General features: G+C 31.9%; 1 protein-coding gene across 1 annotated transcript; it reads left to right on the top strand.

The window, feature by feature from the left end:
- Positions 1–17: 17 nt before the first annotated feature.
- LOC133184977 (uncharacterized) lies at positions 18–27,647 on the top strand. Its single transcript, XM_061320042.1, has 29 exons — positions 18–73; positions 238–326; positions 523–765; positions 3,081–3,146; positions 5,407–5,550; positions 5,964–6,131; positions 6,520–6,621; positions 6,915–7,017; positions 7,748–8,844; positions 12,531–12,625; positions 12,789–12,992; positions 13,125–13,193; positions 13,630–13,747; positions 13,850–13,954; positions 15,493–15,565; positions 17,119–17,236; positions 17,394–17,443; positions 17,744–17,864; positions 18,164–18,264; positions 18,927–19,029; positions 20,203–20,380; positions 20,551–20,620; positions 21,590–21,656; positions 21,819–21,928; positions 23,393–23,519; positions 25,554–25,595; positions 25,725–25,844; positions 26,375–26,402; positions 26,496–27,647. Coding segments are annotated over exons 1-29 (3,981 nt in total). The 5' UTR covers positions 18–71; the 3' UTR covers positions 26,564–27,647.
- The last annotated feature ends 57 nt before the right edge of the window (positions 27,648–27,704 follow it).

A 27,704-nucleotide genomic window follows, 5' to 3' on the forward strand; every position in this document is an offset into this window, starting at 1 on the left:
TTAAGTAGAGTAAATCTGTTTCCGTTCCTGAGCTGCATAAATTCAACTGGAATAGTTTATCAACGAAGATAATGTAAGTATACCTCTCTGAAAATTCGCACAAAAAGTTTTTCTATTATTTCTAAAAATTAACCTATTTAAAAGAAATCTTAACAAATGAGTTTTACGTAATCATTTGGTGACCTACAGTTTAAGGTAATAATGTTTTATAACTTGTTTATGCATCTAACATTACAGGAGGCACGGATTCCAAGTCCTCACGTTGCTAGTAGCAGTCATTTTATTTCATATTTCAAACAACTTTATAAGAGCTCTCCCTGTATCTAGTGAGTGGGAACATTCTTATTCACATATAATTACCCGATAAAAAACTACATTTTATTAACAGACAACCATTCGTAGTTTTCAATTTTAACTTTTCTTAAAAATTGAGTCATATAGTCAGAGAAGAAAACAGTGATTACTGTTAAATACATTTGATAATTTTTATAACATTTTATATTTTCTATGACATAAAACTAGGCAGCATAAGAATAAACTTAAAGGAACAGCGTATAATCACACATGAAGGGTCAACAATGCAATTCGAATCAACCATATCCAGAAGGAATGAAAATATCAACAGCTGGAAATGGTTCCGTAATGGAAAAATGATCCCAAGTAATAAAAGATTTGAGAGCCAGCTGAAGAGTAATTATACCCAGGCCAACGAGTCCTTCATTATAATTCGTTTGAATGTCAGAGGAGTAAAACTTATTGACTCGGGTAAATCAAGTTTAAATATTGAAAGTACTGAATACGACATCCTTAGTGTTACAAAGAAAGAGAAGCTACAATTTAGGTCCTTAGTCATGTAGGATATCCTGTCATTTACCATAAGTCGTTCTCAGCGAGCGTTGACACAGATGATGAATAATACCTTTTGTTATTTGAGATTTTATTAAAAAATTCAGCTTTAACAAGATAACATTTTCCTATATAGAGGTATCTTAGAATGACATAATACTTAGTGTTCAAGAATGTATTACCAAATAGTTCATATCCAGGTCTAAATATTTTATAATGTTATTCTGTCAGATATAGGGGCTTCATTCATGAATATGTTGTACATTTTGAAAGATATTTATTTGTATATACTTTTAAAGGACATTCATTTTCATATCTATCAGAAACACTTTCTTACTTAAGAAATGCAGTCTAAATCTATATTTAGAAAATAGATACAAGATATAATGTGCATTAAATACTGGACTTTGAAGGAGTAAAATGGGTTTAGAAGATGGGGAAGTTTGGACACACTTACTTGTACTCTTTCTATGCACATTTAGTGGGGTTAATAACTCAAAGGTGTCTTTCGTATCTTAGACTAACCTTCAACTTAAATTAGCTATCGAAACATAGATACAGTTTTTATCCACAATAGCACAATTCAAAGGAAAAAAAAAGAGTTTCATCGGCATTGATTGTCATTTGACTATCAACAGTTTCTGTTGTTTTGTCCACTTTGGGCCCAGCTGGAATAAAAAGATTCTGGAAGACTGTATTGGTTTTGATATTGCCTAATCGGTTCTTTTGTTTAAAATTACTGTTCGTTGTCTACGGAAGCGCTGTAGTGCAAACCAAATACAAAATAAAGAACTGAAAATACAAAATTAAAAAACTGAAACTAAATAAAAATTACAAAATAAAAAAAAAATAAAAAACGAAAATACAAATAAAAAACGAAATTATTAAATAACAAAAAACGAAATAACAAACTAACATACGAAACTTAGTTGTGCATGCATGGTAAGGTCGTGAACCCATGAATAATTCCTTTAAGTGCAAATGTTATAAAGCATTACTTCTATATATAGACCTGATTTGCTTCGACATTAATACAAGTGTGATAACATTTTCATTTGCACTCAGCTTTTCTCATATCAATAACATAATAGCCAGATGGAGTAGACGATCAGAGAATCAAGAAGAATTTTACCTTTGTTATCTAATATGCTTGGATCTATGTTATTTATGTTGCATAAATATGAAGTTATCATGCATGCACAGATAAATTCCGAGTTTTAGTTTCGGTTTTTTATTTTGTAATTTCGTTTTTTTTTTTTCTTTCTTTTTTTTTTTTTTTTTTTTTTTTTTTTTTTTTTTTTTTTGAAATAATTTATTTTTTAATTTTGTATTTTCGTTTTTTTTTTTTTTTTTTTTTTTGTTTTGTTTTTTTGTTTTTTTGTTTTTTTTTTGTTTTTGTTTTTGTTTTTTTTTTTCCCCTTCATTTTGTATTTTTGTTTTTTATGGAAGTTCAGCTTTTTATTTTATATTTTTGTTTTTTTTATTGATAATTTTGTTTTTAATTTTTTAATTTTCGTTTTTATTTAATAACTTCTTTTTTTATTTTTTATTTTCTTTTTTTAATTTAACAATTTCGTTTTTTTTTTCTTTTCTTTTTTTTTTTATTTGGTAATTTCGTGTTTTATATAGTATTTTCGTTTATTATATAGTTCTGGTTTGCACTATTGGGCTTTAGTAGTTGTCTGCACATTTCATGTTAAAGATTTTTTTCGATTACCCAAAACGATAAATTTCCTTAAACGGAGGCCTTCTTTTAAGGCTCTTTAACTCAAAAACACAAGAGTTTGTCATCAAATACATTGAAAAGTCAATAAACAGTTTTATTGAATAATTTCCATCTCTCTGATTGGCTGAGATCCAACAATGTTAAAAAATACTGCGTTATATTGACCTGCACGTGACATTCCAGGTCAATATAAGGAATTATTTCCAGGTCAATATAAGGAATAATGAATTCTACATTGGATCAAAAATAGATAATCATATAATAAAAGTTATTGCTGTTCTTTGAGGTCAATACGATGATTTAGATACCTTCGAAGTACAATATTCACCTCGCCCTTCGGGCGAGGTGAATATTGTACTCCTCAGGTTTCTAAATCATCGTATTGACCTTAAAAATACCCGTTAGCAATAATTGTATTTTATTTCCATTCATACCTTGGGCCATTGCTTTGCAGTGCTCATTGCAATATGATGATGAATATACATATAGATTGATTTCTTATATACAGGTAATTGGACAGTTGAAGTGACGAGTTCCAATAATTATACAGTTTCACAGACGGCATCTGTCACAGGTATAGTGATGATATCTAAACTTGTTCTTGATCTATTCACATTAATTTTTATGTGACATAATTTTTATGACGATTTTTGTTTTCAATGTGTAACGTTTTGGGTTTTATAAGTAAATAAAAATAAATTCGCTGCCACCAACTGTAACGTGTAATTTTACATCAACTCGGTACCTATGAGGCACGTTACAATAGTTGGGTTCGAAGGTACCTAGTTTTAATAAAGGAAAGAAATATATATAAACAGTTAATACATATATTAATTATAGCATCAGTACATATATTTATTATAGCATCAAAGACAATAAAGTTCAATAAATATTTAAAATGTCTCTTCAATATTAAGTATACTGCCGAAATTCCACGGAGCTCGGTGTTCGGTGCTACTCGATGATTCTCGGTGCTCGGGCCTACTCGGTGTTCGGTGCTACTCGGTTTCCGGTGCTACTAGGTGTTCTGTACTACTTCTCGATTTCCGGAGCTTCAAGATGTTCGGTGCTATCTGCTGCTACTACTAAGTATAACTATACAGGCACAATCAGGAACTCTGATACTGTAATCAGAACTATATCTGAAATCCAAATATCTACTGCTTAATAACAAAAAGTCCACCCCCCATCCTATGCTAGCATGTCATGCGTACATAGGAAAGTTCTTGTGCTAATGCCAACCATCATTTATAACCTATGCATCTTAGTTCTTTAGCGAAAACATAACTATGAAACATACATTAAAGGTTTGCTATGCAGACGCAACAAATGATTTCCATGGTTTGCAATATTTCCTTGATCGACATTAAAATCATGTTCTGTACCAATTTTGATGCACCAGATGCGCATTTCGACAAATTATGTCTCTTCAGTGATGCTCATGCCGAAAGGTTAGAAATCCAAAATAGCTAAATTAAAGAAAATTCGGAGAGCTGCAAAAAGGTGCTAAAGACTGGAGCCAAATACGTCGAAGGGACAGAGCTATGCATGAGGGAGATAATTCTTAATTTTGAAATAATTTTCTAATTTTACCACAGCAATTAAATATATATCTGTATTATTTTCCAATCTAGTTTAGAAGTTCTTTGCTACTGGGCCATAATGAAAATCATATACGGTACCAATTTTGATGCACCAGATGTGCATTTCGACAAATTATGTTAAATTAAAAGTATTAATTGGAGGTAAATTTTATTAATCAAAGATTACAAAAGAGAATTGTATGTGCAGTTTTTTTTTTTTTCTCTATAATCTACAATATCTCATAAGCAAAGTTAAGATTTTCTTTTTCTTTTTTTAATTTAATTAATTGACAAAAATCGCAACATTTAAACTTGTTACAAACCATATCTGAATGAAGTTGGACAAAAGATAAAAGTGACAATCCTGTTCCATTTTCTTGAAAATCTATTTTCTCGCTGAATTAACACTTCCCTTATACTCCTAAGTTAATGTACATTCCCTTGTTTGTTCAGATGAACTCCGTCGCATACAAGTTTCTGACTATAATCTCCTTCACTTGGAGAAACAAAATAATTCCCGTGTTCCCAAAACACACAATAATTGAGTGATGGCAATGGACCTCTCAAAATTGCATTCACTCTATCTTGGCAATAATTTGCAAACAATTATTTTCGCTATATTATAGCGGTGATGCATCACCGGTACCACAGTTTCAATTCAGCCAACATTGCAGGATCTGTACAATCTCCCCAGTCATTAAAACAACTCCATCGGGACCTATAGCAGATACATTCTCCCTATCCTTAGATATTATATCCTGAACCTTCCTTCCATCCACTCCCCTGTACAAAACTGAATGCGTTTTTCCAAGACCAAGGTTTGCAGTATATCTAATGTCATCACCATGTTTCAAGAATTCGTGGAAACGACGCACAATTGAGTGACCAAGAATGACAACCGAAGTTTTGCTTATTGAAGACATGACAGGATAAAATAATTTTACTCACCAAATACTTGATAAAATAAATATCAAACTTGAAAAAAAGGTCCGTCTTCCAATTAAGGCTGTTAGTGGGAGAAGAGACACGATGACTCACCGCATGGCCGAAATTTAATTGCTAGATTTTGATTGGTCAATTTCTGCCTCTCCGAAGACATGAAACAAACATGTTTTTGAGTAATTCATGTCCTTTTAAAAGGGTACGTCATCACTCAAAATCACTTTTATTTCGTTTGAATTCAAAAAGATCAGAATAAGATGATGTTGAGTTTTATGAAATTGATCCAAATTATTCATTTATTTTTTCTAGTTTTCCGCAGACCTGTCCTAAAAGTACAGAGAAGTACCGTGTTGATAAGAGAGGGATCTCCTATATTTCTTGTCTGCTTTTGGACAAACAACACGCATGAAAAAGATTTCCCTGTCATACGTCTCCGTTCATTGTCTGGTTTACGTGAGTAACAACTATAAAATGTTGACATTATATAAAAAATAGAACTACACTCAAACCCCGTTAGCTCAAACTCGATAGAAGAAAAGACTGAGATATCCATGTAAGAATCGAGATTTGAGACTTGAGGTTGAAATACGTAAATAAAAAGTGACTGGGACTTCAAAATCATTTCAATATATCAATGGCATTCGAGATATCAGTGTTCGAGATAATGCTCAACTGTATTATTATTTGAAATTCAATTATGATATTCTCTGTCAAGCTGATTGTAGAAAACTCTTAACTGTAACAGTTAAGAAAGCGCACTTCACATTTTCGCTGAAAATTTTCTACCAGTCAACTGAAATGTTAATATTTCGACGAAACTGTCTGAAGAACTAATTCTTTACCTTAACTCTCATCCTTTGTTTTAGAACTTGGAAAGTGGGTTAACACCAGGACAAATGATAATTTCTACTCAGTATTTATGAAACCTACATCGGAGGTCTCGGACAAAGGGCGTTACCAGTGCTACAGTAGTCTAAACGATGGCGTGTTTACAAATCAATCTCGAACAATTGAAGTGCAAATATATACTGCAGGTATATATTACGATTAACAATTGAAATATCATCAGATAAATAATAAAATAAAAATTCAATTTCTTTTAAAATTGTTTCTTTTGGAATGTACTGATTCTTTGCTAACTAATAATGTACAAAAATTGCACGAACTCTTTACAAATATATTTATCAAATTAAGTTAAAGGATGTTTTATATCCTTTAAAAAAATAAGAACGTTCTACTATTTTTGAAGAATTTACCACATACTTGTTGAATTACGATCTTGTAATATTAAAGAATGAAAAAAATTAAGAATGCAATACTTTTTTTTAAAATGGAATACGAAAAATGCGTACATGTACCCGCTGAACTTAAAGTAGTTTATACAACTATAATCACATTAATATAAGCTAAAATCATTAATAGATGATGTTGTATGCCAATCGAGTATTGACCAGTACGGGATAATCTGGCATAACACATTAAGTAACACAATGGAGTATGGATCGTGCCCATCTGGAAGAAATGGTAGGTAGTAATGAAACAGAAATGATGTAAAAATGTAATAGATAATTTTCAGTTTCAATATCCCTTTTTATGTCCTTGTGACTTCCAATAATATTTTTCCTAAGATTTTAATAAACGATCTTAAATTAAAATGTTAAACGAAAATAATTGCAAATAAAACTGCACATTGTCTTCCCTGAATTATAGGTGGCGCACAACACGTTTAAGTTCATGACTATTCGTACCTTCAATTTTAGAGAGTGTCAACGTAATTTCGACCTCGTATACCTTGCTCGTTTGCTTCAATTTTATAGATATAATGGCTGATTACGGATCGTGGGATCTACCCACACTTAGAAAAGAGCTACGGAAACGAAATGCTCGCATTTCCGGTCGCAAAAGAGAGTTGGTTGAAAGGTATACTTGCGAGCAGTTTCTTAGCCATAATTTTCTCTGTCGTACACAGAATCGTGATTAAGACGATATCGATACCTGATATTCTTCGTAATTTCAATAAAAGTTCTCCAAAAGCATATTTTATGTAGATTTTTGTGAGTTTAATTACAATTTGTACTATCTACATTTTTTTTTTAAATTCCAGTCAGTTTTTGACGTCAAATACATCTTAGATCATCTGTACAATGCGTATAATAATTTAAATTAAAAATGGCCTTGTTGTATACACGTAACATTTACTGTGACCCGACTGCCTATCACCTAGCACAGGCCTCTGAATTTCTATCAATAAGCCGTTATATGATTGATTAGAGTAATATATATACTCCCTCTATATATAAATACATTTATTTACATTTATATATAGAGGGGGTATATATATTACTCTAATCAATCAAATAACGGCTTATTGATAGAAATTCAGAGGCCTGTGCACCTAGTAGGCCAGTATCAGGCTTGGGGTAATGCTAAATGTCATGGTAATGCATTACTTGCCTAGTATATATATAGATAGATAGGCTTAGATATATAAATAAATAGAAAGGGAGAGAGTATTATTGATGAGAAACCTCTCTGTTTAGACCATAAAAAATATTGCAGTAACTATAAAAATATGTAACAATTTTTTTTAAAACACATAAGTTGTATCTGTAAACACATTCATGAGTCTTTCCCTTTCAACATATTTCAGACTTGAAGCATATGACAGAAATTCAAATTTTGGTTCTGCAGAAAGAGTAGAGAGAGAGTATTGTATGCAAGTGCCTGGTTATGAAAAGTTTAAAGATATCAACAAAGATACTCAGATAGTAGGAGTGAGAGAAGAGGCAGTGAAAGCATATCTGGAAAGAATGAATAAAAGTGTAGATAGCAATGTGATGTACATATATGAGAGCAAGTTTCTAAAGTATGTGAGACTCTGTGCTGAAAATAACTTTTATTATGTGAAGGCAGAATGCAAGGCACAGATGAAGAAGAGTGTGTCATATAAAGTGGATGTATGTGTTGATATGGATGGGTGTATCGTGGAAAGTCAGTGCGAGTGTGCTGTGGGCATGGGCCCAACTGCTGCATGTAAGCATGTATGTGTTGTGTTATTCAGTTTCCAGATGTTTTGCAAAAGTGGAGACATTGTAACCGAGGAGACATGCACTCAGAACCTTCAAACTTTCCATCATACCAAAGTGTACAAAGGCAGTCCAATAAAGGCAAATGACTTGCCTTTAGCTGGTGAAGTGGATGTTAGTTATGATCCAAGACCAAGAGCATATCGCAATATGCCAGGATATCCAGATACCTTCAGAAATGTCTGGCTAAATCATCCCAACATTAGTAATTTAGCAGTCTCACAAATTTTCCCACTTGCCAACACAATTGGGTTAGAAAAAGACCATGACTATTTAAGTCATCCATTGTCATACATATGGTTACAAAACATGAATATAACAAATATTTCAGATGAGGATATTGTTAAGTTAGAAGAGCAAACACGCGGTCAAAGTAAAAGTGCTATCTGGCGAGATGAGAGACGAAAGAGAATTCATTCTTCCAACTTTGGCAGAATTTGCAAGGCTACTGACAAAACTGATTTTTTAAAGCTGGCTGAAAATTTAACAAAGCATATGCCAGAAATTCGTGTACCTGCTATTTTGCATGGTAGATGTTATGAGTCGGTGGCAATAAAAAAGTTTGAGGAAAAATTTAATGTTAAAACCTCAAAATGTGGAATATTTGTTTCAAAGTTGCATCCTTTTATAGCTTCTTCACCTGATGCCATCTTGGACCAAAGTACGCTTATTGAAGTTAAATGCCCCTACCATGCAAAATACAATAAAATATCAGAGGAGACTGTCACGTATTTAAAAAATGTTGATGGATGTTTAGAGCTAGACAATACTCATGACTATTTCTATCAAATTCAAGGGCAACTTTTCTGTTCAAACAAAACATGCTGTTATTTAGTTGTTTACACACTGAAAGATCTTAAAGTTATCTCAATTCAAAGAGACCAAGCATTCATTGACAGAATGTTGCAGAAATTAATTTAATTTTTTGACACATACTTCAAGACTGCTGTTCTGAAGAACTTTTATTACCATGACCACAAAATGAACTAAAATTTAAGTTGTTAACAATGACATCTATGGACCTATAGGCACTGCCACACATGAACAGTTTTTTTTCTTTATGTGTTGTAAATAGAAACTTACACTGGGTACATGTTCATACAGTTATAGTTATACTCTCTATGTGTACATTGATCATGTACCTCAAAATCTATTCACATGGCTATGTAACTAGCTATGAGACTAAGTTGTATAAATACTTGCAACTAATTGAGAATTAATAAATAAATAAACAAACTGACAATCCGTTGGTTAGATTAGGGTAATATTAAAGTAGTACATGTAAATGTATTATAATTTTTACCACCTTGTTATCAATAAAAGAAGTTCATTAGATAAGAATGTGAATTCTTTTTTCAACCATACTGCACAAATTGAATATGTTTTGTCAAAGTATAAAAACTTTCCATTAAAAATGTTTTAACATATATTTTGTTCTATCATAGTTATTGACTCTGTGAACCAACCTCAATTCATTCATTTTCATTGAAGACAAAATCATGCATGTTTGGGAACAATACATTTTTTGAAATTACAAAGTGTGAAACATACAAATAAAATTTCACTGGCTAATTTTGTCTCGGTTGTATTTAAGGGTGTTTTAAGAATTTTGTATGTCTTCCCTAACCCTATCAGCCGTTCAATATGAACTCTTTTGCTGGATATTTTGCGATCACGCAAAACTGTCTTTCCTGACATTCTGTTTTGTTTCTTAAAAAATGAAGGAATATTTACAGTTACATCTTTAGGAGCAAACAAATCTTGGACATTGAATCCTTTGTCTGCCATAAGAGAATCGCCAGGTTCAAATAAGTCAGTACTTACCAAAGGACTCCGTTCAACAAGCTGTCTATCACTTGCAGACCCTCCATAAGCAGAAGACACATATGAAATTAAACCCCCTGGAGTTGAGCCTACAAGTACTTTGACAGTGTTTCTATTTTTATATGTAGAGAAGGTTGCTTGTTGGGCAATGGGTGGTTTAGGTTTCTTTACAGGAATCTCAGTTCCATCAAGCAGAACTCGTGTGGAAGGGAATTTACTGTAGAAATCAGAGGGGGAGAAAAAGGAGACCAGGTCTTTGTCTGGATAGAAATTCAGTTCCCTCCACTGTCTTGACATGAAATTCACCCAGGTAATCCAAATATTTTCAACAGTTGTTTGTGATATTGAAAATAGTCTACTTAATTCAAAATTGGGCTTATGTTGCCTCAACTTAATCAGTGTCAAAAAGAGCTGATTTTCAATGGACATATTTTGAACCTGATTATAAATATAATTGAGATGAAAGGCTGCTTCACCAAGACTATACAGTACATGTAAAAAGTCTGTGTAGGAACTCAACCCTGTATAAAACATGATGCCTTCATCATCATACATGAAATTTTCAATACACATGATAGGCGATTTTGCTGTTTGACATGATGAATCTACAAAAACAGGTGCAACAGGGGCACTTATCTCAATATCATTATCACTGAAGCAAGACTTTTCATCCTCAACTTCTACACTGTTGCCCACTTCATATACATTGCAAACATCTGAAACAATTTCTGTTTCCGTTTCCGAATTTTCTCGGTCATCTTTCTCCAATTTGGCACGACGGGCAAGTACTCTCTTGCTCCTCTCATCAACACCATAACATCACTTTGACTTGGTCCAAGGGAAGATGGAAGGGACTGCATCAGGTTTTCTCTGCCTTCTTAGTGGTTCAGTGCCTATCAAGTTATCAAAAATATTATTGAATATATTTGAAAAAACAATGCAGTTACAGATGTACATCAACTTTTCACTGATTATATTAAGATTTCAGTTGTTAAATATTATTATAAATATAATCATATGCATGTTATGTAGCGAATGGTGTGTGAATGATATGTGAAAAAAAATGTCCTGTCACATTATGATTGTGTAATATATATGTGTATTATGTATGTTACTTAGTGAACCCAGGGCCCCAACCCTGGCACTATTATATACTTGGACATGTGATGGGGCAATAAAAAAAAAAAAAAAAAAAAAAAAAAAAAAAAAAGTTATCAAAAATATTTTATTGTTTACTACATAATGAAAATGTTTTGAAGAAAAAAAAACATGATATATCAGGAGATGTTTAAAAATTTTAGTCCAAAATGTATAAAATCTAATAAAAGATATATGTATTATAAGGCTTATCGTATCCAGTGGTGACTTCCTAATCCACTTGTCAGGAACTTCCAAAAGAGCATGACTGCAGAATGACTCTATTTCCTCACCACATCTTGATGAATTATGACATAACAAAATAGCCATGAAATAGCAAACTTGGTATTTTTCAAAATATATTTCACAAGTTTGACCACTCCATTGCATATTTTGATAATATCAAACTGTTTAATATTAGGATACTGCGCTGGTAATGGAAAAGAAAAGCACTTGTCAACATGTAAAAATAAATGGAGATAATTCGTAATAAATCATGCAAATGTAAAAATGATAAACTGTTAATCATTGAAATTCTTTACGTCATATCAGCTGTTTCAGTGTCAACTATGAACATGTGTAACAGAAGTAAATATTATTGTATGTATATATGCATTATATTTATAAAGGTTTACGTCTTATATAAAAGCATCATCTCTATGGCCAAATTCTCAGTATGATTTGTCATTTAATAAAAAAAGTTTCATTGAAGTCTTTGACTTTTCGCTGTATTAAAACTGGTATTTGATTTTGATATATAGCAGATATAGATGCAAGTAAAATTTTCATGTGTATCCGTCGCGTTATTACACAGCTGTTATGAACTACAAACAAATTATTTTGTAAGACAAAACATAATTAAGCAACTAAAAATGAAGCCAAATAATCTTACTAACCGTGCTGTGTTTCGGAGGTGAAGTCTTCCTCACTAAAGTGTTTGTGACACACAACACTGAATGGCTGTGGCGTCCAATGTTTATATGTAATATCCTCATCGTTTCGTCGAATGGCTCGAATCCAAAGCTTTCTTATCCTTTCTTCCTTTGGAAAGCTTAATCCTCCCCTGGTGGAACAACCAGGCACACAACAGCAAGTGGGCATTTGATGTTTATTATGACTACTCTAATGTTATCGAAATCGAAGCGAAACCGGAAGTAACTATGAACCGAAACGTGTCATGCGCCACCTATATCATCGTAAGGGGCAAGAACTGACAAATATTTGCAATTACTTACGAAGGTAGTGGATGATAAAGATTTACATCTGAATTAAGTGTGACAATTTGTATTCATGAAAAATAAATCAAACTTTTCTTTTATAAAACAAATACTTTTATATGCACATAATTCTTTGGCCATCCTGATTTTGTGTAATTCTTTGGTTTAGGAAACTCGTCACGTTTCTGCAATGCATCTGGAATGTGGAATTCAACAGATGTGTCCTATTGTTATGATAACAATCTTGACGTCATATCCGAGGAGGTAGAGATCTTAATCGCATGTTTTTTTCTTTTCACGAAGAATAAAATTCTACATGTAAATTTGATGATTTTGCATCGACGCCAGACAGAAACTGTATAATTCTATCTTCATTTCTTCATGAAAAAATTAAAAAGAAATTGGAAATACTTTTTTAAATTTAAAGTTAGATAATATTGACGCCGAGGTGGATGACGGTACGGCGGATGAAGACAGCGTCGCTGAGGTAATAAACAATACCTTAACTGAAACGGAAGTGTTTACTCGCAATACAAGTATGCCTGGTGATCTAAAAAGAACAGTAAATATACTAGAAAGAATTGTCCGCCTAACAAACCGCAGTGGAAACATGGTCAACAATTATAAACAGGTAATTCAATTATATACTTTTGCAGTTCTTTTAATATGTGTTTGGCATTGCTTTGACAAAGATAAATGGTGCATAGTTTGGATCCTTAATGTTCATTTTAAATATCTGGTCGTTTATTTTCTTATACTTTAGTCCTTTTTCGTTTCTGTCGACAATATGTTATCCTCAAGAAATGATGATGCCTGGACTCAATTATCAGCGGTAAAGTTTCAATTTTTTTTTTAATTCAATATAATGCTTTCACACATCTGAAGTTTCTTTGTTCCACCTGAGCTTTGAACTCCGTTGCTCATTATAGACAGAAATTTGTTTGATCTTTTTTTTTAAAAAACACCACTGTTGATGAGAGGTAACATTGTAACATAAAGCTATATTCGCTTCCATAAAATTATAGTAGAAAAGAAGTTGAGATGTTAAAAAGCTGTCATCTATTTCAAATATTTTTCAACCAAAACCGTGGTTAAAGAAAATAAAAAAAAATATTTAGTTTATGATTTTTTTTTAATTAGTACGCTTGTCAAGATTCTTTTCAACTTTTTCTTTCCCCTTTGTAAAACAATGCTTTTGTGCATGGAAACTTTTTTTATATAGTAAATTGAAAAAAATGTTTTTAAATGATAGAAAATTTTTTTACAAGAGGTCAGACTTGTCTTCTGCTGAATTTGTGATGAGTTTGGTCGATGGATTCAGTGTTTACGTCAGACAAAGGAGACAGAATGTCAACGAGACTGATAAATTTAATGGAAGCAACTTAGGTCAGAATAAGTTTCTTTTCCGATTTCATATGCAAAAACAAATTTTAATTATTGTCTAACAACCTACCAGGTATTCCAATTTTTTTTAATTTCTTTCTTTAGAAGTGAAACATGGTTCAGTAGATTTACTTCAGAATGTAACTTTTCCTAATGAGGGTCCTGAAGAATCCTTCCTACTGCTGCCTCGGCAAAATGAAATTAAAACAGGTATATTTGATTCATTAGAAAACAGAGCATATGTCAAGGTACATAATCTGTATTATTTTAATATGATAATTGTTTTAGAATATTTACATTTGTAGAATTTTTTATCCGAAATAAAACTACAGATAATAAAAATACTTGATTTCTACATCATGCTACTGGCTCCTTAGTAAACATGTTTTTAAAAAAAAGATAGAAGTAGGCAGTGCTTAGAGCACGTGAATTTACGGAATAAATAACATGTAAATATAACGAATAACTGTAAAATTTTTGGTTTTACGATGACGATCAAGCAATTGGCTTGTGTTTATGCGAATTAACAAAGCTTTATGATAAACGTAATGACTAACTTTTCAATCATCAACTTTCCTTACTTATGCAGCAATATGCCCTTATCACCTGCATATGGGGTGTATATCTCTCAGTTGATTCGATAGGCAAGAGCATGCTCTACGTATGAACAATTTTAAAACGAGGTAAGTTAGTGACAAACAAGTTGATGAAACAAGACTATCAACAGTCAAAATTTTCTAAGTCCTACGTTCGATACAATGACCTTGTCAGCAAATACAACCTATCATTAAGTCATATGCTGACTGACGTTTTTTTACTAATTGTTAGGCCATTGTTTACACACTGAATTGTCGACGGATGTTTCCGTTATTTTCCGATCATGACAAGGAGCACACGGCGGGGGTGACCGGTTGGCAGGGGATACTCACTCCTTCATGGCAGCTGATCCAACCTCTGATGTCTTTGGAGGTCAATGTTTGCTCTGCTCCCGATTTCTATTGTTTTAATGGACTTTGAGCTTAAATACTGCTCGTTATCTCCATATTTCATTGACCACACCATGAAACTAAAACTTTGATCGTTATATCCTTAAATATTACAGACATAAATATCTATTCATATAACTGTTTGCGGAAATATGGCTTATGTACTCGGCGTTAGGCAATAAACCATTTAATCGCAACAAATATTTGTATTTTATTCGTTTTATTACAATAATTCTGAAAATCTGATAAACTCTTGCTGGAATATAAATGGCTTGAGATGTGAGGAGAAAGGATAGATAGCATAGAATTGCCCTTCTCATTGTTCTATCGTGGATCCTGAATTCTACATGTATAATCCTATATCCTGAATCCTATACCCTTTCTTACCCCATTCCAAGCAACATATAAAGATAGCAGCACTTTAGGTGTGGAGTTTGTGTTGAAGAATAATCAGCATAAGATAATTATATTTAAGTGGAGAAAATACATGTTGAAGAATGATAATTCTCAAAGTCTATATATGGTCTGGAGCCACGAAATAGCATTGTAATCAGATGTAATACGCCATCTGTATATTTACAAAGTACACAAAAATCATATCGAATAGACAACATTTCTATTCATACATCACTATCGAACATTGAAGGATTAAAACTAAATTTATTATTTTTGAAACAAAAATTATATAAAATAGTGATAGAACTCAAAATAAATCATCCCTCATCTATTTTTGAAGAGTTATTTATGTAATCTTTTTTCTAGGAAATTCCTATACGGCTGTTATTTACAGAACAATTGCAAATATACTTCCAACAGAACTGAGCAATACCTCAAGGTAAGGCGAGAGTTGTTAAAAGCAACATGTCAGCAAGAAAGCTTTTTATCAAAATATGTATTTTACTGCATTACTACAGAGTCATATATAACAGAGATTTGTAATTCCGCCACTAATATGTTTATCTACTGCCTGACCCCGCATTATTTTTAACAACTCTTCTTTCTTGGAACTTTTTTTTAATCAAAATCCAAAATTTTAGTCTTTTTGATAATATGAGTGTTGAAACTATACATGAATTAATATGAGCAAAATAAAGAAAAATATACATTTAAGAATATGACCGAAATAGGGAAAATTGTTGAGGTCAATATTTGAACTTCGGCGAAATCTCGAGAGAAATGGTTGACAACCTGTAACGGTGCGAAGTAGAAAATACTTGATAGGACCTGTGATATCTTTACAGTAGGACCTGAGATATCTTTAAAATAGTATCTGAGATAAATTTACAGTGAAATATATTGAGATAAGGAACAGTATTCAATTTCAAAAGTCCATAAAACAATACAAATTTTGGAGCAGAGCAAACAAGGACCTCTGAAACATCAGAGGTGGGATCAGGTGCCATGGAGGAGTGAGCATCTCCTGCCGACCGGTCACACCCGATGTGTGCTCCTTTTCATGATCAGGAAATAACGGAAAAATCCGTCGACAAATTCAGTGTGTAAATAATGGCCTTACAATAAGTATGAAAAACGTCAGTCAGCATTTGACTTAATGATAAATTTTATTTGCTGACAAGGTCTTTTATCGACCATAGGACTTACGAAATGAAAGCTTTAAACGAGACTGCTGATATTCTTGTTTCATCTCGTTTGTCAATAATTTACCTTAGAAATTGTTCATACGTAGAGCATGCTCGTGCGTATCGAATCAACTGAGAGATATAAACCCCGTATGCAGGTGATGAAGGTATATTGCTGCATAAGTAAGGGACGTTAATGATTGAAAAGTTAAAGTCATCACGTTTATCATAAATCAAGCTTGTTTGTTACCATCAACGTCTTTTTCTAAAATGGGAACAGATATTTTTTTACAATAGGAACCGAGATATCTTAAGTGTCAATTTAATATACATCTCTTTTTAAACACTTGCAAATATCTGTAATTTATGTCTCTGAAAATCAGAAGTCACAGTAAACTGGAACAGGAAAATGTTTTGGAAGTTTTCAATGGTGTACGGTTACACTTGTGATAAAGTAACAATGTAGAATTTAGATTTATCGAACTCCTTGAAGAAAAGTCGCCCTTGACAAGATACATGAACATAGTTTTTTTTTTTTAATTTCGCTTGTTTACTCATGAGCTAAATATTTGTTTTTTTCGTGATTAATATATATTTTTTGGCAATTGAAGGATTTTTGTGGGAAAAATAAATGTTTTCATCACTTTTACGACTAGTATCCCTTTCATTTATCCAGCTAAGTCTTAGAAAGGTACGTTTAAATTTTCTTTAGATCAGCATCTGCCAGAGTGAATCTTTAACCAAAAAAAAAAGCAAAAAAGAATAAATTCCATTTTAGTAACGTTAAATATTGCTACGTTAATTTTAGGGTTAAAATGACTATGAAATTACCAGTTGTAAACACGCCAATACTATCGTTTACGTTGGACACAACTCCTGATATGTTATCACCACCGCTCACACTGACATTTTTACCTATGAATAAGGTATAGTGATGATTTCTTTTTTGTTATTTATTACATGTATATAACAAAATCAATTTATTTTTAAAAAAAATAATTCAAATTTTGCGTAATAGCATTTATAGAATAGTAAAGCATCTTGTATTTATGAAAACACTAACCATTGATGTCTTTTTTTCAGACTGGTGATATTACGTCTTCAGTATGCGTCTACTGGAACTTCTCTTCAAGGTAAATATGTTAATAAAACAACTTAATAATATTAAAACATTACAACCATGCCAAACGGCGTTTATCTAAACTGTTCAGTTTATATAGATTATAATTTGTTCATTTCTTTATGTAGTCTTAACTTTTTTAGCAACTGCCTCTCAAATCTTAAGTATTTTCGTTATCGAATACAGTTAAGTATTTGTTTAAAGAAAAAGGAGATACATATAAATATATTTCATTTCTAAAACAAAACAAATTAATATACATGTGCATGCATATGATGTTCGAATGAATACCTGCTTCTTTCTTGTGTGTAAGGAATGGACTTGGTGGTTGGGATACAGATGGTTGTGAACTTGTACAATCTGCATCTAATAAAATTACCTGTCAATGTAACCATCTTACAAACTTTGCTGTCTTGATGAGTTTGGACACAGACGTAAGTGTTAAAGACCTTTAAAAGTTATTTTCAAAATAAAGTAATGAAATCCATTTCCTTATAGGTTCGGTTTTGCTATATCTTTAATATACTTTAATTACGTTTCATTATTATACAATGTTATGATTACATGAACAGTGTTTTGGCAAAAGCAGAAGAAATTATTCTTTAAAAATTAATCAGTATTGTTTTATTATCGAATTAATTTTATGTTGACTTTTTCTCTTCTCATGATTAACTTGTGAATTACAAAATTACTTATAAAATGATTTTCGATATGTTTTTTGCTTTATTTCAAGGTAGCAGATACAGAATTTCTCTCAACAATTTCTTTGATCGGAAGTTGCATTTCGATTGTATTTGCGTCATTGACGGTGATAGTTCATATCCTTGTGTGGAGGTAATTATTCTTTTCTGAACGATTAAACAACAATCTATTCTATTCAAGGAAATCTACAAAGGTTCCAAACTTAGACAGTCCATGTCTCGTAATCCATTTTATATTTTGCAGAGGAAGGTATGTAATATTACTGATTTAAAATTATAAATGAATTTTTACAATATCACCAGCTTGAAAAGCGGGGTTAATAAAGCGATTGCAGTGTCCGTCTGTACATTTTTGGGTACCCATCTCTTATCCGCAACACCTTTTATACCACTGAATAAAATTTAATGAGACTTTCATAGAATCTTTGCTGCATAATGTCATTGGGCAACGTCTTAATTTAATTTGTAATCGCATACATATTTCCGTTTTTCCATATGAAAACATGACACTGCCATTCTTTCTACATTATAGGGTTATCCATTTCTTATCCGCAACTCCTTCTGTACAACTGAATAAAATATGAAACTTTCACAGAGTCTTTATTACATAGTGCCATTATGCACCTCCTTCTTTATATTTTGATCAGACAGATATTTGGGCTTTCCCATAGCAAAAAATAAACTTTACCATTATACTCATATGGGACTGGGGGTATCATTTTGCGAGCTCACTGCTCACAGTTCCCTTAGTTTTTATTGAAAAGGGGTCGTAATAAAATAGAGTGAATTTTGCAGATATTTAAAGAGTGCGGTGGTCATCCTACTAATGAATCTTTGTGTGACATTGTCCGTCTCCTACCTGCTTTTCATTGTCGGGACATATGCCTCTTTTAATGAGGTTTGTATGTTTCTTCGAAAAAAATTATAAAATGATATTAACCTTTCTTTGTTGTTGATGTTGGTTTTTTTTCCATTACACATTTCATCATATCAGATCATTTACTTCGTCAAACTCTCCATTATATTGTATTTGATCTTAAATGAAGTCAAAGCCTTTCAACTTTTGATTATAAGAATTCTATTTCACAAAATGGAAACTGTAGAAAAGACAATTACTGTTAACAATGAAAAAGAGTTATTTTTCTTTATCCATATAATGAAGTGTTTCGTTAAAGCAAACTTCTCAGGAATAGAACTGATCGTCCGTAAAATATGATAGGTGAGCTTGGTTATTTACCAAGAATAAATGTCTCCTAACCGTCATTTTTTTTGTAATTGTTATGCCTTTATTTTTACAATGATATTTTACGAATTTTACGTTTGCTCGATCATGACACTGAGCACACACGGGTCCGTGTTTGCTCTGCTCCAATTTTGTATTGTTTTAATGTACCTTTGAGCTTGATAACTGTTCGTTTCGCTATCTTCATATTTCATTAATTTATCATACTATAATAATTTTTCAAATCTAACCCAACTGCAACTCAGATGTATGGGATATAGTCAACGAGGACATGGCAAATTTTTAAGGTCCAAGAAATGGTGGTTAATATGAATTTAATTCAAATATATAATCCTGTCAGTCTTACATGAATGATACTATTGTTTGGATTTCAAACATTTCAATAAATTACATTGACTTATTTTTCAAACTGCTGAGATCAGCAGTCTGTTGAAGTAGGTTTTCATATCTGCTAAACGTTATTAACACAATTGAGTATACGAGATTTAGTATAGCAGTATACCTTAAAACATTGCAAATATATATTTCTAAATATTAATAATGAAAATGCTTGTTTGTTTGTTGTTTAACGTCCCTCTCGAGAATTTTTCACTCATATGGAGACACCACCACTTGCCGGTGGAGGGCTGCAAATTTTTACCTGTACTCGGCACTTAGGGTCATTGAGCAGTGAGGGATCTTCTACTGCGACACAGGGCCTCGGTTTATACGGTCTCATCCGAAGGACCGGCCTCCACGTCCCGCAGTGGGAAATAATGAAAATGTAAAAAATAGAATATTTCTTATAGAGTGACTTAATTATTTGTACTGCATCTTTTACAATTCTAGACTGCCTGCACAGTTATTACATTCTTCCTGCATTCAATGCTGCTGGTCATGTTTAGTATGATGCAATGTATAGGTGTTTACTATTTCCGGAACATTGTTATCGCTTCGATCTGGTTACGTCTGGCGAATAGATTTTCAAGAAGGTCAAATATCCCATTGTTTATGGGTTTCGGCTGGGGTATGTTTAAATTCATTTGCTTATTGTCTCTTAGAAGTAAATATTTAAGTCATCGTTTATTTTCTGAAAAACGTGCAAAAATAAATTTTTAATGATTTGTTTTCATCTTACAGATAGTTTAATTAACTTATACTTTTTTCAACTATTCTGTACTATTACTTTCTTTACAGGGATACCCTTTGTTATATCTTCAACAACACTTGGAATATTCTTCAATAAAACGTATCGTTTATCAAATCAGTAAGCACATTTTTTTAGAATAGTATAGAGAGAGAGAGATAGTGAAAGAGAGAAATAATCGTATCGTTTATCAAACCAGTAAGCACATTTTTTAGAGAGAGAGAGAGAAAAACCAAAAATCGAACAATTACGGCATTCTTATTTCACATTTTGCCCGAATATGTAAACGTTATATCCTACAGCTCATTGCCTTACTGCGCAAGCATACTAATTGTACGGTTATGCCTGCATTCTAAATTAGAGTTAAGATAGAACCTTTTTAGATTGTTTAAGATATCAGGTGGAAGTGTACATATAATTTGTTAAGGAGGTTTATTTATGGACAAAATGTTTGGATTGATTTTTTTTACAGCAAAGTTACCTTTATTAAATAGAAATTAAAGGAGCATCTATTTCGTATTATAAATAAAGTATAGTGAACGTTCGTCCCTCCATTTGGAGGGGAATTATATGGTTCGACTATTTACCAAGGTTGATGACATGTCTGAATCTGAATAGTCTTTAATTTTTTTTTCTTAGAAACTTGCTTTCAGATTCTCATATTTACATAAAAACATCCCCCTTTAGTGCAAATTAGAATCTGTGAGAGTCGTAGTCAAAGGATGATATATATCATATTTGATTTTAGAGAGAAAGTTATAGGAATTGATTCTATAAGATCAAGTAAAACTGCAAATTAATATTGTTGAAAGCGTGTGCCTTGGGATTAGTAATCAGATACAAAAAAGGTACTTATTTACACATTCCTTGCTTTCAAAAAATGAATAATTTTTGTCTTGGGATAGCAGTGTGTCATTTTGACTATATAATCTTCAGCTATTTGTTAAAAACTACATGAGCAAAACATAATATATGTTTTCTTTTTAATTTTAGTAAATTTATTAATCATGTTATATAACAATTTCACATACACTGAAAATTCATGAAGTCTACATTAGAAGATTTTATTTTATTTTTATTCCTTGACAGTTGCTGGCTTTCTGTTGACAGTGGGGCGATTTATTTCTTCATTGTTCCTGTTTGTGTGGTGATATTTGTAAGATTTTAAATGATATCAAGAATTATTGAACATTTATTTGCATATCATATTACTGTTTAATGAATTGTTTGAATGAACAATTTGCCTTTGAATTTTTTAGCAGGAAAAAGAAATCCATATACTTGTTTTAAACAACATGGAATTTCTCATTTCTTTCAGATAAACTTTATTATAATTCTGGCTCTGCTGAAAGTGTCATTAAGCCGAATGAAAGGATATGCAACACAGACGTCCCAAAATCAGGAAACAAGCATTTCAGCCAAAGCCCGGTCAGTATCTCACATTCAACCTTCATCAATAAATCTTGGCATAATAATCAGTATCTCAACATCAAAATTCTAGGGATAGTTCATCCTCTTTTATACATCTTTACTCTTATGCATGGGATAAATTTGGAGATCAAAATGTTGGTATTTTGTCCTTCGATTTAAAGCAGAGTTTCTTGCACAATATCTTTTCTTCGCCGAAATATGGCTGAAATATTGCCGACTCGACGTAAAACAACAAGGGCTATGTTCACTTTCTTGATGAATTTACTGAGTCTGACAAAGATGTGTTGATTGTGTGTTGTCAAACATCCCATTCGAGAACTTTTTTTTCACTCGTATAAAGACAACACCTTATGCCGGTGAACGAGAATCGAACCTCCCTAACACGAAGCAAACGCCCTTCCACTATGCAACCGTGACTGGTGCCTGACAATGAAGTTATCTGTAAATTTCGAGTAAAATTTCCCTTTATGAACTGTAGTTGTTCGAGTAATTCACACATTCACAGGTATTTCATAAGTGAGTATAAAGTTGAGATTTTTGTGAATATTATTATTATATTTCGATTTCAGTGTGAGGTAATTCATAAATGAAACGAAATCCCCTATGATGAAGTATTCTGCAATATACTTACACTTGAATTTATATACATGTGTATTTGATATGCCTTGCATGCGTTTATCAGAAATTGCTGTTGATCGGTGAGCGCCATTTGCCGAGACTTTAATTTTGTAGTATAGTACGCTACGTACAAAAGAAATTTCGAGCATTTCATTTAACAAAGAAAATAAGGTTAAAACCACAGGATGAATTATTTTTTTCAGTGCACAATTTCCTTTTAAATATGCTTTCTTGGAAGAATACGCATTAGTGTATGAAAAGTGAATTTCCAACTAACAAGTTTTATCCTGTGTAAATATGAAATTAGTGTTAACGTAAATCAAATTAAATGTGTAATATAATTTGTAGAATTGCGTTGTCCCATTCCCTCTGAGATATTATGATCTCTAGCCATGAAATAAACTTTAATGAGAAAACTGAGTGTTCAAAATAATGTGTGATTTGTTACTATTCCATCACGTTTGGTTGAATAATTTTAAACAATAAAATGCTTTCTTTACTTGTTAGTATGGAAATTAATGTTCCAGCTGTTGCAGAAAAAATTCACAATCAGCTTAAGAGGTTTTGTTAATTTATTTTTTCAGCAATAGCTGCAACGTTAATTCCCATACTATCAAACAAAGAAAGACATTTCATTGTTTATATTTTTGTTTGTAGAAAAAATCATGTAAACGAGGATAAAGTACCTCATATATTGAATTATTAATATGTTCTTCTTTAAATGTTTCCAGGAATGACTGAATTTTTTATTTTTGTGTTCTATCATAAATGCATTTGCTATGTATTTGTTTTTAATAAAACGATTAATTTTATATAACTGCTGTTTTAATATTTGTTCCGCAGAATGGCTTTGAAAAACTTTGGAGTCCTCGTCCCAGTTCTTGGTATAACCTGGATTTTCGGAGTTATGTCAATAAATGAAGATACAGAAGTTTTCCAATATCTCTTCACTATTAGCAGTTCACTACAGGTAAACATAACAATCCAATTGCATACTTTTTACCTTGATCATAACTTTTGACGAAAATAACGTAGGGACATTAAAATTGGAACAAAGGTAGATATAACCTTGAGATGTGGACAAAATGATCTTAGGATATGGTCAGAGCATGATCAATGTCATTTGAACATTTGGTTAGTGTCACTGTGATTGGATGAAATAAGGAGAAAACGAACAGTTATCAAGCTCAAATGCTCATTGTAACAATGTAAATTTTGAGCAGAGCAAAAATGAACCTCCTAAAACATCTGAGATATGGGATCAGATACCATGAGATGCCAGACCCACACTCAGATTTATTTGGAATTGGTCAGATTCACAAGATTTGGAAAATAAAAAGATACTATGTCTTGTCAACGTTAACTCATTGTTCAATAAAAACGTTACTCGTAAAATACATTTATATAATGTATTAGTCATCAAAAAATTATTTTCTTAACGTGCCGTTCAGATTCTTGGTAAAGGTATTCTGGAGAAGATATCAAAAATAAATACTGGAATTACTGAATGACAATTACTTTCTTGTTTTTGTTTACCCACATTTTTATGAATTTCTTTGAAAATTAATTGTGTCTTCATCATTAGCCAACCTATCTTTGTATTTTTTATAATGCAACCTTTATTCAAGAACTATTACAAAAGAAGTCTCTTGGCACAATAATAAAATATAAATGTATTATTTAACAACATTCATTTCCATTTATACTTTGATTCGGTAAAGAACACTGATCTCAAAATAAAAACATTACAGAGTCTGACACATCTTTTTTCATGCCTGGATATTTAGCTTCAAACTTACAACTTAATTTTATGATAAACGGAATGATTTGACTTTTCTATCGCTAACTTTCTTATTTTTTCTAATTTTTGAAGAAATATCTCATGCATGCAACTTACAAATAATTAATGTTACAGGGATTTCAACAGTATCAATTGAATCTTACTTGGTCGTTACAATGACAATATTTACGAAGATAGCAGGTTTTTAGTCGAATGTTAAATAATGATTTATCAAATTGTTAGACTATTGTATGTAAAAGGGTTGCACTGTTTACCTGGTTATGACAAAGGCATCAGGGTGGGATTTATCGGTAGGCAGCTAAATACTTCATGGCACCTGATCTCACTTCTAGTGTTTTCTGTGGTCTTTGTTAGCCCTACCTTTAATCTATGTTGTATGACTGGATTTCGAATTCCCCATCTCACCTCCCAAAGACATCTTCCTTTGCTCAAATCTTAGTCTGAGCGTCTAGCATTTCTCTATTACAAAGTTATAATTTTATTCTTCCAGTCCTTGTCATAATAATCAATGATCACGGTAGGATAGAATAACCTACATTCTGTCTTCAGTCTAAAAGCATGATATTAACTTATAAGTGAAGTTTTGGACAGACACGCCGTAGAAGACAAGAGATAGAAAAAAAAAATAATCAAACTGGGTATATGATCTATTTCGGTGTTACATAAAGATATTTGCTTTTGGCATTCGTGAGGACGTTTGCGTGTCTGATACTCTACAATAGATTGAATTTTCTACAATTTTTTCCCGTTTTTCCCTTTCATGACAAGGAGACACATGGCGGGTGTGACTGGTCGGCAGGGGATGTTCACTCCTCCATGGCACCTGATCCCACCTCTAATGTCTTAGAGATCCGTGTTTGCTCTGCTCCTGATTTGTATCGCTTGAATGTACTTTTGAGCTTGAATAGTGTTCGTTATCTCCATATTTGATTACAGATATAAAATATAGATGCACTATATCGTATTGTTTGTTTAGTTAAATATATTCTTGCAAGAATAAACTTTAATATTTATATATTCTGCTATTTTCTCCACAGTAAATGATGCATTCAATGACAAGTTTATGTCTTTTAGTGTAGATGAGGCATAGAATTAAGAATATATGCAATATGACATTCTTTAAAAAACGAAGGCAATATTGTTCATTTCTTATATCATCGATCAGTTATTGATCGGTTATTGACATTTCTTTTTTTCTTCCAGGGTTTACTTATTTTCATCATAAATGTTCCATTAAATAAAAAGGTAAGATCATGCATATATTTCTCATATTTCTATTTAAAAGTATTTTGATTTGCACTCTCATTCTCAGTATTAATCATCTATTTCAACAAAACAATCTAGTTAATTGGCTTTCTTTAATCAACAATATAGTTACGAGATGCCTTTAAGAAGAAGTTCAAATTCCTGGAGACTATTTCGAGCAGCCAAAAATCCACCGGGTCCAGTAATCAGACATTGGAACAGACAAGCACAAATGTAAAAATATCTCAGGTAAACGTCCACTTTCCACATTACCGTTTACTACTTGTAAACTTGTAAGTTTCTTTTTTTTTTGGGGGGGGGGGGGTCTTCAGTATATTTATGTTACATAGACATAAAACCAGGCCCGTAGAACGCGAGGGATGTGAGTATAGTATTTTGCTCTAATAAATTATCCTATAGATGCTGGTTGACCCACCACTTTTTGTTGCTGAAAGGTCGAGCACTGGAAAATTCCAAAGTTTTTTCTTCCTTTTTTTTATTTTGCTTTTTGAATTTTTTTTTTTTTTTTTGGGGGGGGGGGGGAGGAGGAGGTTTCCAACATTTGAAACCATTGCTACGGGCCTGAAAACAATTGATGTTTATATTTTCAGAACATGCTTTAAAGTATACGATACAATAGTTTGTGTTTGTTTTCTATAACACAGATATATTTATTTATATGACATAGTTTTTTTTCAGTCATTTCATCATTGTATATTTAATATAAATTTAGCTGCTCTAACTCAAACCAAACATTATTATATTTTTATACTCTCTAGGCATCAAAGGAACCAAAAAAACTCGAAGGTATTTAAAATGAAATATCTTCAATCTTCTTTATCTCAATCTTTACAACCAAAAAATAGGAACTTATTGTGAACAATCTATTTCATTGCATAGATACAGATGTAGATGACAATGGAATGATACGAATCTCAAAAGTTGTCAGTGACTGGACAACACATTAAAATCCGGTGAGGATGGGAAGTCCATTTTTCACCATCGTAATCTCAGGACAATTGTTGACTGCAGGGAAAATAGCTTAAAGACAAATGAGCATCACATCAACTCTGAGGCAGCCTGTCACTGTTGATGACTAATCTCTTTTGTATTTGAGATGAACCTGCTTCTTTTTATTGACTAAAATGTGCGATTGTTTTTCTGGGTTCGTAGAGTCAGTTAACAATGTGTCTGTTACATCAAGATCTTATTTGCTTGGCATAGAATTAGAAACTATATTAACCTAATAGATTTACATGACAAGACAAATTAGAAAATAAGACTTATAATATACTAATTTCATCCAATAATAAATTGCAATGCATCAAGTCAATTTAAAATCAACACATGATTAGGGCCCTACAGGTTCTATTATGTTTGTACATATAATATGATATGAGATTCAGAACGTTTAAAGCCTTCGCTAACATATGACAACGACATTTATTTTCTGTGGACTTACTTGTAAGACGAATTGAAATGCAATGATCATGTAATTTCTTTTTGAAATTTATAGATTTGTTTTTAAGAAACCATGCTTATATGACATCGTAAGTGTGATATAATGTCTCGTATGTTAAAAAATAGTGTGGCCATGTCGTATTTTTCCCAAAACGCATTATGTTAGGGATTTTTTTTTAATCATTTACTTCCGTTTAGCTTCTTCAGAATTCTAACTGAGTATTATGTAACTGTGTCGTAAAGCTATAAGTATCCACGTAATGCTGAATCTCACACTTTATGGATTAAACAATAACAGGTTTTATTAGAAAAATTATTTTCAAGCTTTTTTAAACTAAAAAACGAGTTACACATCGTATGCTATAATTTACAGCCTTAGGCACAGCTCGAGCGAGTTTTATTTGACTTACTGTACCCTGTTGACTTTTGATCAATATTGTTGGTAAAATTGCATATTGCTTATTACGAAATGTGAGACTCTTCTAAGTTACATTATAACTGTGAATTTTGATATTATAACATTATTTAAAGTATGTTAGTTTTTGAATCATTGCAAATGTTTTCATTGCCAAATTAAAATTCAGAATTTAGCATCTTGAAATTCTAAAATTTTTAACAAAATTTGTTCTATTTACATTGATTGTCTCA

This window comes from Saccostrea echinata, unplaced genomic scaffold (assembly GCF_033153115.1).
Source record: "Saccostrea echinata isolate AGI-Se365-2 ecotype Australia unplaced genomic scaffold, CSIRO_AGI_Sech_v1 ptg000012l, whole genome shotgun sequence".
Lineage (NCBI taxonomy): Eukaryota > Metazoa > Mollusca > Bivalvia > Ostreida > Ostreidae > Saccostrea > Saccostrea echinata.